General features: G+C 57.6%; 1 protein-coding gene across 1 annotated transcript in view; it reads right to left on the bottom strand.

Moving 5' to 3' along the window:
* Positions 1-550: 550 nt before the first annotated feature.
* The window catches only part of SPTBN2 (spectrin beta, non-erythrocytic 2), a 29,085-nt gene continuing 15,368 nt past the window's right edge, over positions 551-14,267 (bottom strand). The window contains exons 16-35 of the mRNA XM_029209440.1: positions 13,535-13,737; positions 13,101-13,191; positions 12,712-12,858; positions 10,168-10,431; positions 8,731-8,955; positions 8,387-8,476; positions 7,775-8,035; positions 7,564-7,694; positions 7,150-7,354; positions 6,146-6,520; positions 5,208-5,452; positions 4,977-5,115; positions 4,610-4,694; positions 4,116-4,312; positions 3,640-3,782; positions 3,475-3,550; positions 2,678-2,898; positions 2,224-2,397; positions 1,726-1,768; positions 551-1,397 (exon numbers count right to left, since the gene is read on the bottom strand). Coding sequence (XP_029065273.1) covers positions 1,164-1,397; positions 1,726-1,768; positions 2,224-2,397; positions 2,678-2,898; positions 3,475-3,550; positions 3,640-3,782; positions 4,116-4,312; positions 4,610-4,694; positions 4,977-5,115; positions 5,208-5,452; positions 6,146-6,520; positions 7,150-7,354; positions 7,564-7,694; positions 7,775-8,035; positions 8,387-8,476; positions 8,731-8,955; positions 10,168-10,431; positions 12,712-12,858; positions 13,101-13,191; positions 13,535-13,737 — 3,549 coding nt within the window. The 3' untranslated portion in view covers positions 551-1,163. The remainder of the gene's footprint in view (positions 1,398-1,725; positions 1,769-2,223; positions 2,398-2,677; positions 2,899-3,474; positions 3,551-3,639; positions 3,783-4,115; positions 4,313-4,609; positions 4,695-4,976; positions 5,116-5,207; positions 5,453-6,145; positions 6,521-7,149; positions 7,355-7,563; positions 7,695-7,774; positions 8,036-8,386; positions 8,477-8,730; positions 8,956-10,167; positions 10,432-12,711; positions 12,859-13,100; positions 13,192-13,534; positions 13,738-14,267) is intronic.

Raw genomic sequence — 14,267 nt, forward strand, 5'->3', positions numbered from 1 at the left:
TTCTCCTGTGTTTTCGTTTACACACTTAGGATGTATCTCGTGGCTTCCCAGGGTGATCTCATTCTATTGGTCAGTGGATTGGGAACCTGTTACTTATCTGATCCCTGTCTGAACTCCCTCGATCCCCTATTGGGGTCCTCTCTATTGAGACAGAAGGTGGGAGTCAGTAATCACCACCTACATGCTCCACTCTCCACTGTCAGGCTGAGCAGTGGCTGAGACTAGGCTGTCTTCCATTCTTGAAAACAGTTGAGAGAATCACGAGTGAAGAAACTTGTGCACCAGGGAAGCAGTCATTCACTGCCTCAATACTGCTTGTTAATATCATGGTGAACATCTTTGGTCTGAAAAGAGGTTTGACATTGGTCATCCCAGCAAAGAGGAGGTCATTGTCATGGGGAAATGAGGAGACTCACAGGATAATGTGGTTCTTGGTGGGATGCTGGGGGCAGAGCGGGAAACCTGACACACAAGAGACCAGGGCCAGAAGGAGGAACAGGGGCATGGGCAGAGAGGCTTGTGGTTAGGAAAGCAAAGACACCCAGAGGCAGTAAGAGAAGCTGAGCTGTTTAATCACCTCCTTGGCCAGACTCAAGGCCGTGGTTGCCCCTGAACAACTCACACCCGGAAGCTGTTGAGAGTTGCTGGAGATGGAGGGGCTGCTTGAGTCAGAGGATGAGGGAGGATGGGAAGGGGGAGCTTCGGCGTCTCTGACCTGTCATCTGGCAATCTTGCCCCCAGGTCCTGCTTCAGCTCTGAGAGGTTCCTGGCTGGTCCCCAGGGGCAAGGACTGGATGGCGTGCCCTAGCTGTGGCGGGAGAATGACCCCGAGGCAGGGGCAGCCATTCCCCACGTGGCCTATGGAGAGGGTGCTGTGCTGTGGTGGGGATAGAGGCGTAAGGCTAGGGGAGGAGGGAAGAAGGGGGAGAGTGGAATTGGGGGTTGCCTGGGCCCCACCACCAGTCTGGAATTAAATAGCAGAAGAGAAGGGTTGCCCTTGGGGACACTGACTTGTCTCCAGAGACAGTTCCTGGTGATGGGTTGACCTTGGCAACAGACCCTAGCAGCAGGCAGTTGTCCTGACAAGAGGGTGGTCCCTGTCGACGGTCCCTGGCAGTTTCCTGGACAGAGGGAGGCAGCTGGCCTGGGAGTCTCGCCCCCAACTACTTGTTCTTCTTGAAGAAGCTGAAGCGCTTTTCTCGCTCTCGTTCTCTGCCATCCTTGCTGCGAAGTACGACAGGTCCCTCCGCCCCGACCGGTGATACTGGGGGCATGGTCATGGCCCGGGTCATGCCCCGGGTGGCAGTGGGCACCGCTGGCTCTTCAGGCTCTCCAGAGGCCGAGGACACAGTGGCAATGGCTGCATTCACCACCCTCAACCACGAGCTCATCTCTGCCTGCAGTGGGGCGCGGAAAGACAACTGGTCAGCTTGGAGGATGCTATGCTTGGGTGGCTGGCTCGCCCACAGTGGGGAAGTGGAAGAGGAGGAGGTGGAGATGACTGCCTCATCTCACTGGAGAAAAAGACCCCTTTAAGGTAGGGAACATGTTTTGGTGTGGCCTTCACAAACATCCAGTTGGCACATTGTGGGTTGTCTGATATCGAAGAATGAGACACTTCAGACAAGGAAAAAGAGAGAGGCGAGGGAAGAAAGAAATGTGCATCTGGAGGTTCTAAGACTTCCCAGAGAGAAGGGGGACACGGGAGGAGAAGGGACAGCTCACCTCATCCTTGGCCTGGAATAAATATTCTTTCCCATCCTGTAAGCTGTTGGGAGAGAGAGAAACTTCAGGGCAGAGCTGAGACTCTGATTGGCCAGATCAGGGCTGGTGAGAGCTCACTATCACCCAGAGACCAGGCTGGAGAACATGCCCGGGAACCTCAGAGCCAGATCAGACACGTTCTGCACGTTCTTCAGATTCCCGGGACTGTGCCAAAGCACATCCTTCCTGATTGGCTGCCGAGGACCAGGGGCAGGCAGGGGCAGGCCCCCGGAGGTACCTGGAGACAGGGGAGCGCCAGCATCCTGCCTCAAGACCTCCCAGGCAGGATAACTTTTCAGCTTGACAGGCCTGCGTCTTGGTGCTTCGGCTCCCCTTAGTGTGGAATACAGCCAGATCCCCCGCCTCTCCCTCCTTGACCTCTCTGTCCCCTAGTGGCTCCCCTGTGCCTTGTATCACTGTGACCTTCCCTCCCATCCTGAGGGCACGTTCCATTCCTACCCCAGCTTGAAGACATGCTTGCGCTTTCGATAATCAAAGGCAACGCTGCCCTGGGCTCTGGCCAGGCTGACAGGCACTTCTCCGTGGTACGGCACTCCTGCACTGGCTGCCTTAGCATCCTTGTAAAAGCCAAGGCTCCCACGCCGCAGGACACAGTACACGTTCTGCCATGACCTGGGAGAGACATGGTGCAGGTGACGAGGAGGAGACGCAGGTGACCGACTGGCCTTTGAGGGGCCAGGCATCCTGGGAACAGCTTGGCTGTCCAGGAACTCCCAGTGCCACTCCTGTCATTAGGCCCATCGTCTCTACACCCTCCCGGCCCTCACCTGACGCCCCACCTGCTCCTGAGTCCTACCCCCCACCCCCCCAGTCTAGGAAGAGGTTCTGGGCAAGCCTCTCCAGAAGGCAGGAGCTGCAGAGGCCGCAGGCACCACATGACCAGACCCAGTACCTGTTGGCGGCCTTCTTGCCAAAGGCCTCCATCTCCTGTTTGCGGCACAGCAGCCCCTCTATCTGTTCTTGGGCAGAGAGCTCCGGGCCGCGGGTGGGCAAGGTGGCGACCCGGGCTGACTCGGATGACCTGCTCTGGGGCATTATAGGAGGGGTCGGGCCCCGTGTCCGGGTCGGCTTCTCTCCCCGTGGCCCATTGGCCTCGTCCCCAGCACCAGACCCCTGTGAAGAAAATAGTGTCTATGTCAAAAGATAAGATGGGAGCTTCCCCAGTGGTGCAGTGGTTGAGAGTCCGCCTGCCGATGCAGGGGACACGGGTTCGTGCCCCAGTCCGGGAGGATCCCACATGCCGCGGAGTGGCTGGGCCCGTGAGCCATGGCCGCTGAGCCTGCGCATCCGGAGCCCGTGCTCCGCAACGGGAGAGGCCACAGCGTGAGAGGCCCGCGTAACGCAAAAAACAAACAAACAAACAAAAAAGATAAGATGGGAGACACCTAGCCTGCAGGTCACGAAGCTGGAAGTCCATGAGCTGGTCTTGCCACCTCCACGTTTCCTCTGAGTCTCTGCCCTCTCCTGACCCCGCTGTCCCCACCGCCCAGCTCATACCCCCATTTCATCCCATATCTCCCAGTTATCGATACCCACACCTCCAGGAGAAACTCACAGGCCCTTCTGGGAAGCTGCCCTGCTCAAGTCTCTGTTGTTCCACCAGGGGCCACAAGGACAAGACGCTGTAAGCAGATGTGCAAGGGGAGGGGCTAAGATTCTGATAGGGGCACTTGGGGCAGCAGGAGTCACCTGTGGGGCTTCCGCATCTGTGCAGACGCCGTTCACGCTGGCTGGCTGTGAGGGTGCTGGCAGGCGGGGCTGGGCTCTGGAACGGCAGAGGTGACAGAGAACGTGAAGTCTGTGTGTTGCTCTGGCTCAGCCCCCTCTTCCTCCCCGAAGTTTCCCACTTCTCACCTGTCCCAGGTAGCATTGGGAGCTGTCTGGCTGTCCAGCAGGGCCCCTTCAGGCACACTGGCTGTGGGCTCTGGGGCAGGGGGCTGTTTCCTCCGTTCCTCTTCCTCCCTCTTTCTTTTCCGCTCCTTCTCCTGCTCCTCCAGCTGTCAAAAAATTCTGAGGTCAGAGCATGGAAGGTCCCAGGCATTGGGGAAAGCTGAAATGTCTCAACTCTAGTCTGATGAAACAGGAAGAATGGAGACTATAATTCCAGATGAAGGTGGGGATTAGGAGTTATGGGGGGGATGGTGTCTCTTAGTGCCACCCAGGGAAACGGATGGCTCCTAAAGTTCAGGTGACAACAGGGCACTCTTGGCTTACATCTGGGAGATGCTGGGGCAATGGGAAGAGAAGAAATGCCTTCTTCAAGCAGGAGAGGGCGCAAAGTCTGGGGCAGTGGGATGGGCCCGGTACTCCTGGGGTCCTGTAGCCCTCACCGCCGTGAGCTTCTCCAGTGCGCTGAAACGCTCCTCCCAGGCCACTGCGGACTTCTGGAAGGCTTCGTGCCGCTTGATGAGGCTCTCGACTTCATCGACTGTGCAACCCAGCTCAGCACTTCGCACCAACGGCTCCTGGCTGCACAGCCAGGCCTCCGCCATACCTGCGTCTCTCCCAAACACGAGCACCTCCAAAACTGCAGGCAAATCAGGGTGGGCAACGACAGGGTATTATAGCCACAGCAGCTTCAAGCACAGGGACACAGAGAAAGCCACTGCCCCAGAGCAGGAGCTTAGGGCAGAGCCAGGCAGTGCCAAGGGTGGGGGCCTTGAATTCCACGCCCCAGATTCCTGGTCTCACCTACTCTGGAAACTACAGGGTGCAAGACCCCCAGCCGCTCCCTCACCGCCCAGGGCCTGGAGCGGGCGCAAGACCCCCAGCTGCTCCCTCACCGCCCAGGGCCTGGAGCCCTCAGTTTCCTACAGCGGCTCACCAAGCTGCAGCCAGTCCATCTTCTCCTGCCACTTGTCAGCTGTCTCCTGGCGCCGTGCCTGAAGCTGAGACAGCTTCTCTGAGATCTGGGTCGGGGCGGGGGGGGGGGGGGGGAGATGCGAGTTAGCACCCAGAGGGGCCTTGCCAGGGTCCCTGGGGGTCTCACATGGGGGAACCAGTGATTTCTGATTTCAAGAGGCAGACAGTTCTGGGAGAAAGACAAAATGGGGAGATCCCTGAACAGCACTAAGGGGAAGGTGAAAGGTTTCTGCAAAGAAAGAATGAAAGGAAGCAGGAAGACTCAGAGGAGAAATCAGCATTCAGCCCTCCCCCGTGAGGGCGCCCGGCTACGCCCAGGCCTCACCCACCTCCTCAGCCGCGTAGTGGCTCCTGGCGAGCAGCCCCTGTCCCATGTCGATGCAAGAGGAGAAGCGGTCAGCCCTGGCCTCTATCTCCGCCTTGATGCCTTGGTGGTTCTTGATGACCAGGTCTGCGGAGGAAACATCCCTGGGGGCACGGAGACCACATCACCCGCTGCCCACCCTATCCCGGCCACCAGCCCATAACCCCCGGAGGCCGCCAGGCTCTGTGGGCCTCACCGGGGCCGCTCCTGGGCATCCATCTGCAGGTTCACTCCGTCCATCCACAGCATCAGCTCCCGGACAGCCTTGAAGAAGCGGAACTTGTCCGTGGTGTCCAGCAGCAGCTGGCGGCGGGCAGCAGAGCTTCCCTGAAGCTGCGCCCAGGCCTCGGCCACGGCCTGCATGTGGCGGCCGATCTCCTCGGCCTTGTCTCCGGCGTAGGCCTTCTGGAGCCGGTGGCCGTCATCCTGCACCTGCTGGGCCTGCCGGGGCCCAGGTCAAAATCAGGCAGAGTTGGGAGACTCTGAGGGGCTGCAACCTTCCTCAGTCCTGACCTCTGCTCAACACCTCCTGCCCATTTTACCAGCCGGAGAAGCAGGGGGAGGAGTTGGCGGGGGGGGAGGTGCTGGGAAAGATGAGGGCTGGAGTCCAGAGTAAGCCCTGTCATACTCTGCCCTATAGGGTCTTACCAGGGGGCCTGGGCTTAACCTGGGGATCAACCCTTTAAAAGGGTCACTAGCCGATGAGCTTTCAGAGGCCTGTCTAGCTCGTGGGGGACCTCAAAGATTGCTAGAGTGAGAATTTCGGCCTGAAGAAGGGACTTCGGTGGGGGGCCGACTGGGTTTAAATGGCTGCAGGAAGGATCTATGCTTATTTTGTGTAGGTCTAACACCTGAGTGGGACCAACAGATGGATTTTAGTACACCATGAAGAACCTTCTACCCACCAGGACCATGTGAAAATGTCACGGGCCCTCAAAAAGCCTGGTCATTACAGGTGTGGACGGGGTGGCTAGATGTCCCCTGGCCAGAGACGGTTTCCTGGAACCATCCTAACGTCATCCCTACGTGGCCCTGCAGAGGATGCGATCCCTCCAGCCTCCCCATGTTCCCCACGGAGTCTCCTCTAAGCCCCCTCATCCCTCCCCCCTGCCTCCACGCATGCTTGAGTCAGACCTGGGCGCTGAGGGCCTGGATGTCGTGCTCAAAGGCACAGTGCCGGCGCTGCAGGGCCTCGGCAGCGTTGAGGTCCCGGCCGGTCCCGTCTGGAAGCTGCTGCTGCTTGTGCTGCACCCGCGCCAGGGCCTGGCGTGCACCATGCAGGAAGCGCTGCAGCTCGTGTGCAGCTGCCAGCACCTGACCCCGCGTGTCCAGCAGCTCGAGCAGGTCAGCCCAGGCCTCGTTGAGACTGTCCTTCCACTCAGCCACCGTGGCCCGGGCGGCGTGGCCCCCGGCGATGAGCCCGTTGGCCAAGGCGTTGGCGCTGTCCACGCGCTCCTGGCCGATCGTGCTCGTGTCCCGGGAGAACTCTCGGAATTTGTCCCGGAGCATCTGGCAGAGGAAGCGGTTGCACGGACAGCACTGTGACGTGGTCCCTGACTTGCAGGGCAAGTCCTTTCACCCCAGACTGAGAACCCACTTCTTTCCCTGGGCCACATGGGCCAAAGTAGATTTCTTCAGCAGGGCCGAGTTGGGCAGCAGAAGCAACTGGTTCCCACTGACCCTGGATTTGACTGACACGCCCAGCCTCCAGCCCCCAGCAAAGGGGTACTTGGAACCTTGAGTCTTCAGACAAGGATACCCTAACTATGGTCCATATTTCGGCACCAGTGAGTGTCCAACCCCCAAACCGTGGGGAGGAATCTCAAGTCCCCAGTGTACTGGTGAGTTCTGCTGGAAAACAGTGATCGGTCATTTCCTTTTGGCCCGCGTCTATGCGCAGCCCCACGTCCTCCTTTCTGCACGATTCTCCCAATTAAATATCTCAGAACCCAGAGGACAGCGTCTGCACGACCTGGTCTTGCACCCCTGCCCCTTGGTGCTCCGCCCAGGATGAAGTGCTAGTCTCCCAGGGGCCCTGGTGGACAGCCAGATAGCACCCGATGCTACCTGGGACAGGATGAAGTGCTAGTCTACCCTTCCCGGAGCCCACCTGCGGCCGCTGTCCTCCCCACACTCACAGTCACGTGCTCGTAGTCCTGGCCCAGCTCGTGCGAGGCTGCCACCACCTCGCGCTCCTGGATCCACTGCTCCAGGTCGTCCAGCTCCCGGCGGAGCTGGCACAGACGCAGGTGCTCGTGCAGGCGCTCCCGCCGCTCTCCCGCCAGCTCCTTCAGGCTGGCGTACAGCTTGTCCACCTGGGCTTGGCGGATCGATATGCGCGTGCTGCGGGGGAGGGGAGGACACACTGCTCTGACCCCTAGTCTATCCCAGAGAGTCCTGCCCCCCAACTGCTCGCCAAGTCCCTGCTTCTCCAGCTTTCTAGATGGTCCTGTACACATGCAGTACGGAAGGCTCTGCAATCTCTGGGCCTTTCTGGAACTGGCTCCCCTCTCCCCCAGGGACTGGCCTGGGGGTCCAGGTGCTATGCTCACCTCTCTGGGTGCTCGTGATCAATCATGTCTTGGCTGCTGGCTGCCAGCTGGTGGATGGTCTGGGCGTAGTCGGCCAGGGCTTGTTCCAATACCTGATGCTTCTTCACCTCTGCCTGGGCACTCAGCTCGTCCTGGGGGAGGGGAGAGGGGCAGCAGAGAGTAGGGGGAGGGGGGAGGAAAGCCGTAGCCTGCGCTCTGGTCTGGCTCTCACCTTGGCCTTCTCCTGGCCCATCATGTGTAACTCCTGCTCGCCCATCCAGGCCTCTGCCTCCGCGGCGTCGCGGTAGAACTGCTGAGCCCGCAGGGCCTCCTCCAGTCGCTTCCCTCGAAGCTCCAACTCGTGGCCCAGGCGCTTCCACATTTCCTGTAGCTCAGCCAGCTCCGGGCCTGCTGCCGCCGCACCCAGAGCGCGCTGTCGCTCCGTTAGGTCCGCGATCCGCGGCTCGTGGCCCTGGATCTCCTTCTGCAGGGTCTGTCCGTGGCGACAGAGGAGGAGACGCTGAAAGGCTTGCCGAGGGACCCCCTCACCCTACATCCCCCCTTACGCTTACTCAACAGCAAGCCCCCCTTCACACCATTGTTTCTCATCCTCCCTGCGTCCTCTCACCTCCCCTCTTTACTGGCCCATGACGCCCCTTCAGTCCACACGATCTCCCACCAGGGGAACCCACCCTCCCAAGGTGAGGAAAGGCGAACCACTGAAGTCTAGGATTACACCCAGCAACCAGGGGGAGCCAGAGGAACCCCAGTTCTTAAGAAAACACACTTTCAAGTCTGGGGAGGCTCTTGGGACCCTTTCTTCTGCCTTTAGCCTCTGCCTCACCTGGTTTTTCTTCATGAGGAGCTGGACACTGGGCAGGTCCCTGCCATGCTCCATGGAGCTAGCCACGGGGAGCCGCTCTGTCACCCACAACTGGATACGAAAGTGGGGGTTAGTGGAGGTCCGGAGGGCGAAGTCCGAGCTAGGGGTTGGATAGTGGGGACTCCTGGGGGAAGGTTTTCTAGGGCTCCCGGTTCTGGGGCCAAGGGACCTAGAGGGTGTCCCTAGAGGGTTGACTTTCAGTGCCAAAGGGAAGAGAAAACAGAGCACTGCTGGCATTCCCCCCAGCATCCAAGAAGGAGATCAGAGAGCCAAAGACAGCCCCGTCCCAGGCGCCGGAGACTCACGATCTCATCCTCCACATCCCGGTGGAACTGGTGCTGCTCGCGAGAGGCTTGCAGGCGCCGGCAACGCTCCTTCATGGGCTGGCACAGGGCCTTGAACTTCTCCTCCACAGCCCGCGAGGTCCTCTCCACCTCCCCTGCACCCTGGTCTTCCTGGGCCAGAGCTTTTGCCTGTGCCTGGATTGCTTCCACCTCCTTCTCTCGCACAGCCATCTCCCTTTCCAGCATCTGCCAACCGGAAGAGGAAGGAGGTGTTATCACCGTGCCTCCACCTTCAAACTCAGCAGAGACACTGGTCTATATCGAGCCAATCATGAATTCTTATCCCTGGGGCTCAGCCCAGGGAGAGTATCTCTTCATGGCCTACATCAGTGGATCTCAAACTTTAATATATATGAGAATCCAGGGGGTGTGAGAACTGTGCTAGCTATCAATTTACTGTCTCTCAGTCCCCAATCCATCTCAGTTCCAAGTCCATCTTTGCCCATTTTGAGTCACTGGAACTGGACGCTGTAAATATTTCTCCTTTGCCAGCTGGTGCAACACTAGGCCTTGTCCGTAGAGGGCGCTGGAGGGACACCTGGATGCACAGGCGAGGCCGAGGCTTCTAGCTACGGTTCCAGTGTGCTTTCCTTCTTGCTCCTACGGTACAACTGCCCGCGGTGTGCAGGAGACCCGGTGGCCCTCACCCTCCAGCAGGTTTTGCTGGCATCTCAGTGGCAACTTCCTGATGGCCAGCCTTGGCCTGCCAGATTCAGACCTGCTCTGGTCTGTGACACTCCAGCAAATTTCTACACCATCCAGCGGGCCTCTGCCTTCACCAGTGAGGTCTGAAACTCAGCCTTGGGGTAGGAGGAGGGCATCCCATTCCTTCCTGGGTGCCCCCTCCTCAGTCCTAGAGGCAGTAGCTGCTCCCTACATGTGCTATTCCTGCATTCTTTAGACCAGGGGTCAGCAAACCCCGCCCCTGGCTGGGTTTTGTAAATCAAGTTTTATTGGCACACAGCCACACCAGTCTTTTACGCATCGACTATGGCTGCTTTTACCCTAGGAGGACAGAGCTGAACAGTTGTGACAGAGACTGTATGACCCTCAAAGCTCAAAATACTATTTGGCCCTTTACAGAAAAATGTTTTCTGATCCCTGTTTTGGAGTCCTCTTTACCCCACTGGCAGGTAACCCTCTTTTATTAGTTAGTAGTTCTTTTCACTAAAGTTTCCTTGTTCAAGTTTGTGTGTGGTTTCTGTCTCCCAACTTTACTCTGACTGACACACACTCCCAGAGATTCTGACATTGGTGGCCCGTGGAAGTCGCCTTGAGAAATACCAGTGAAGATGCTGTCTGCGAGGGCTGAGGATGGTCTCGTGAATCTCAAGAGCTACTGACTCCCCCCTCGTTTCTTCTGCTGTTCACCAGTCCCACCAAAGGCCCGCCGTGTACCTGCTGCTTCTTGAGCAGGATGTTGACGCTGGTGAGGTCTTTGCCATAGTCGTCGGAGTGCAGCTGGGCCTGCAGGCTCTCCAGCCAGCTCTCCAGGGCAGAGCAGCTCTGGGCAAACAGCTCAGCTCGGTTGGCATCAAAGAGGCTGCGGGCTTTGGCCTGGGTGGTGGTCTCCAGCTCGTCCCAGCGCCTGTGCAGGTCGTCTAGCTTCTCCCACACCAGAGCTTTCAGCTCCGGCTTCTCCAGAGTCAGCTCCCGCCCTTCCTGGGTGTGGGACAAGGAAGGGGTCAGTGTCAGAATTAGATACCACTGAACACGAGCCGATAGCAGAACAGGGACCTAAAGGGCCTCAGGGACCTGAAGTAAGGGCTATCCTACCGAGTTCTTGGGTGTTCTCCAAGCTTTTTAAGCTCTCCTACCCTCACTGCTGAGTAAACCCTACTCCTTCCTCAAGGTCCCATCAAACCTCGTCTCAGGGTTTCCCTGGTGGCGCAGTGGTTGAGAGTCCGCCTGCTGATGCAGGGGACACGGGTTCGTACCCCGGTCCGGGAAGATCCCACGTGCCGCGGAGCTGCTGGGCCCGTGAGCCATGGCCGCTGAGCCTGCGTGTCCGGAGCCTGTGCTCCGCAACAGGAGAGGCCACAACAGTGAGAGGCCCGCGTACCGCAAAAAAAACACCAAAACACAACCTTGTCTCAGTTAAGAGGCCACTGCGCTCTCTCCTTATTTTGAGTTCCCTGGTGCTTGTGGTTTTCAGTGTCATATTGCACGTGCTATTGTGTTATCGGCCATCATTTTGTGTTTCTCAGCTCATTACCTCTCACCTGAACTATGGCAAGTGACTCTCACCTGGTTTCCCCACTCCCAGATCTTCTTCTTGAGGACTCTGGTTTCTGGGGAGGTGAGGGCAGCGTGACTTGATCTGTACGCAAGGTGGCCTGGGAAGTACCAGGGAGTTATGCCCCCAGAAGCAGTCCTCAACCAGCGACAGCCAGGGCATTGGTGGACCAACGCTGGGAGTCCTTGCTTTGGTTGGGATAACTCTGATGCATGTTCCACACCGTCGCCCAGGTGTCCCATGAGGACTGAGTGCCAGGTGCCCACTGGGGTAACTGGCATGGCAGTGGACCCTTCACTGACTACCTTCCCTTCTCCGCCTCACCTCCCCACCCGCTACTGGCATTCCTGTGATCACCTCCCGTGGAAGTGGCCTGCACTGGAAGCCTTGCTTCTAGGGGAACACAAACCAAGACACTGCCTTCAGGCCAGGATGAAGAGCACCGCTGGGTAACTTTACCAACCGTCGGCACAATCCACTCCGATGCACAGTCCTTACGTGGTGATTGGGGCTTTTCATGACCCGGCCTGGCAGGCTTTTCCCACCTTTCCTTCCATGGCCGCTTCACGCATTCTGTGCTCCTGCCAGAAGGACTTACGCCCTTGCTCCTGGACAGGTGCCCCACTTCCACACCCCTGGTTTCTGGTTTCTCTACCAAGAAACATCTTTCCCTCAACACCTCTGCCTGTCCAAATTCTACTCGTCCTTCATGGACTGCCCCGCTGGCCCCTGCTTCTAGGATTCCCACATCTCCTCTCTCCTTAGTGCCCAGGCTTTATCAGGCTCTCTCATTATATTTGTTATATTCTGCTTTGGATTGACTTTAGCTGTTTGTGTACATGTCTCATATCCTGGCTCCTGTGTCGTTCCTCGAGGGTGGAGCCTGCAATGGAATCACCTTTGTTCCCCACTCAGTGCCTAATACAAGGCCTTGTACAGAGTAGCACAAAGTAAATATTTGCTGAACAAATGGAGAAACTGGATCCACACTGGTCTCTTCCTCTTCCCAACCGTCATGCCCTTGAGGGAAGGAAAGCATCTTTTTATATACCTTGCAGCACCTAGAAGAGTGCTGAGCACACAGGATGTTGTCCAGGAATACTTGCTGAGTGGAAATTAAGTTTTGCCTGCGCTCAGCTCTTGAGGCAGAGCTGGGTGGGAGACCAAATACCAGGAAAGCAAGACTCAAAAACGAGGTTGGCAAACTGTGGCCCAAGGGCCAAATCTGGCCCACCACCTGTTTTTATAAATAAAGTTTTATTGGAACCCAGCTACACTCATTCGTTTATGTATTCCCTGTGGCTGATTTGGCACCACACTCGCAGAGTTGAGTAATAACAGCAGAAACTGCGTGGCCTGCAAAGCCTAAGATATTTTCCGCCTGGCCCTTCAGAGAAGTTTGATGACCTCACTGAAGAGTGTCCTCCTGCTCTGGACCAGGAATAGATATCGTGCTGACCCAAAGCTGCAGTCTGGCTCCGTACTAATTTGCCTTTTCTCAAAGTTCTGGAGTCACTGTCCCATTGACCTAAGACATTTGCTCCCCAGACCATTTCTTTCCACCTTGGAAGTTTGGCACTAAGGGCTCCATGATCTATCTCTAAGCCAGATCCTGAAGCCAGGACCCTCCCCTGCACTGCGGCTGGGACGCTGAAGGGAGGAGGCTCCAAAGGCTTCCTTCTTGCTGCCCCCGTCCCATTGCTCACCTTGTCCACCTTGTCCAACCAGTCCTTGTTGGCGGCCAGCTCGGCCATGAACGCCTGGTGCTTCTGCCACTTGGTGTGCAGGTTGCGGGCCTCATCATAGGACACGTCCTGGGCTGTCAGCATCTTCTCGTCAATCCAGAGTTTCAGCTGGACCGATCATGGAGCAGGGATGGAGAAGGGCAGAATACACTTCAGAGAGAGGGAAGCGGGAAGCGGGAAGGGGGCGAGGGTGAGTCGGGGGAGGTGGGGGATGTGGGGAGAAGCCAGGCAGGGATTCACATGCTCAGGTGACACTGCAGTGGACTGACTCCAGGCTCAGAGAGCGAGGGCGTTGTGGGAAAGGGTGGCCAGGGAACGTCAGAGGCGACAGGGGGGACTGAGAGCCTCACCTCGTGACAGTCTTGTAAGAAATGCTGCCGCTCTCGGTTGTCCCGAAGACGGCCCAAAAGCTGCTGCACTGCTTCTTGATTCTTCCTGTGTCTGTAATGACAGGCCCCTGTGAAGCCCTTGAACTTGCTATGAAAGAGTTATGACCCTCTAACTAACCTAGAAGCCCTCAGTCCTCCTCCTCTGGGGACAGTACCTTCCGGGAGCGCTACAAGTCAACCCAGCAACCCTGAGGCCCAGTGTCCAGCTACCCTAGGAGACTTCGGGGAGGCGGAACTTCCCCGCCTGTGACTCAATCCCTCTCGGACCACTTGGTTTTTCCTCCTCTGCTTTTTGTCAGCTCCCCACCCCCATCTGTCGGCCTGAGTGCCATGTTCATCCTGTTTTCACCTGGTCCCCTTTAGGGACCCTCATTTGCCCACTGTCCTCATCATACCTCCTCTCTATGGAGTCTGCCTTCTCTTGGATCTTCTCGGCATGGATGTTGCCCTCAGACACCAGCTGGCGCCCGGCTTCCAGGAGCCCGCGGATCCGCTCACCATTGGCATCCATGGTGCTCATGAAGTCTTCCAGCTTTTTAATGGCGGCATCAGCAGCCTGGAGTGTCCCCGGCATCTCCGTGTGAGACAAAACATATTCCTGTGTGGGAGGGAGATACCGAGCTCATTTCTCAACCTCTCAGAAGGAACCTACCAAAGGGCCCATCTGAGACATGGAAGCCAACCAGGTAGGGACAGGCAGACTCTGGCTCTGAAGACGGAGGGATGGTGCCTGATTATGTGGGAGTCTCAGAAAGTTAGAACGGAGCTGGGCTGGAGGGCCTTTAATACTCCAAGTCCTGTTCCATCTTATTTATAGCTGCTGCTTCCATTTCTGTTATATGACAAGCCAGGTTTTCTATTTCTTCTCTAGTCAGTTTTGGTAAGTTATGTTTACATCTTTTTTTTTTTTTAACTCCCTTTTTTTTTTTTTTTTTTTGCGGTACGCGGGCCTCTCACTGTTGTGGCCTCTCCCGTCACGGAGCACAGGCTCCGGACGCGCAGGCTCAGCGGCCATGGCTCACGGGCCCCGCCGCTCTGCGGCATGTGGGATCTTCCCGGCCCGGGGCACGAACCCGTGTCCCCGCATCGGCAGGCGGACTCTCAACCACTGTGCCACCAGGGAAGCCC

The sequence above is a fragment of the Monodon monoceros genome, unplaced genomic scaffold, assembly GCF_005190385.1.
Source record: "Monodon monoceros isolate NGI ecotype Baffin Bay Population unplaced genomic scaffold, NGI_Narwhal_1 Super_Scaffold_7, whole genome shotgun sequence".
In the NCBI taxonomy this organism is placed as follows: domain Eukaryota; kingdom Metazoa; phylum Chordata; class Mammalia; order Artiodactyla; family Monodontidae; genus Monodon; species Monodon monoceros.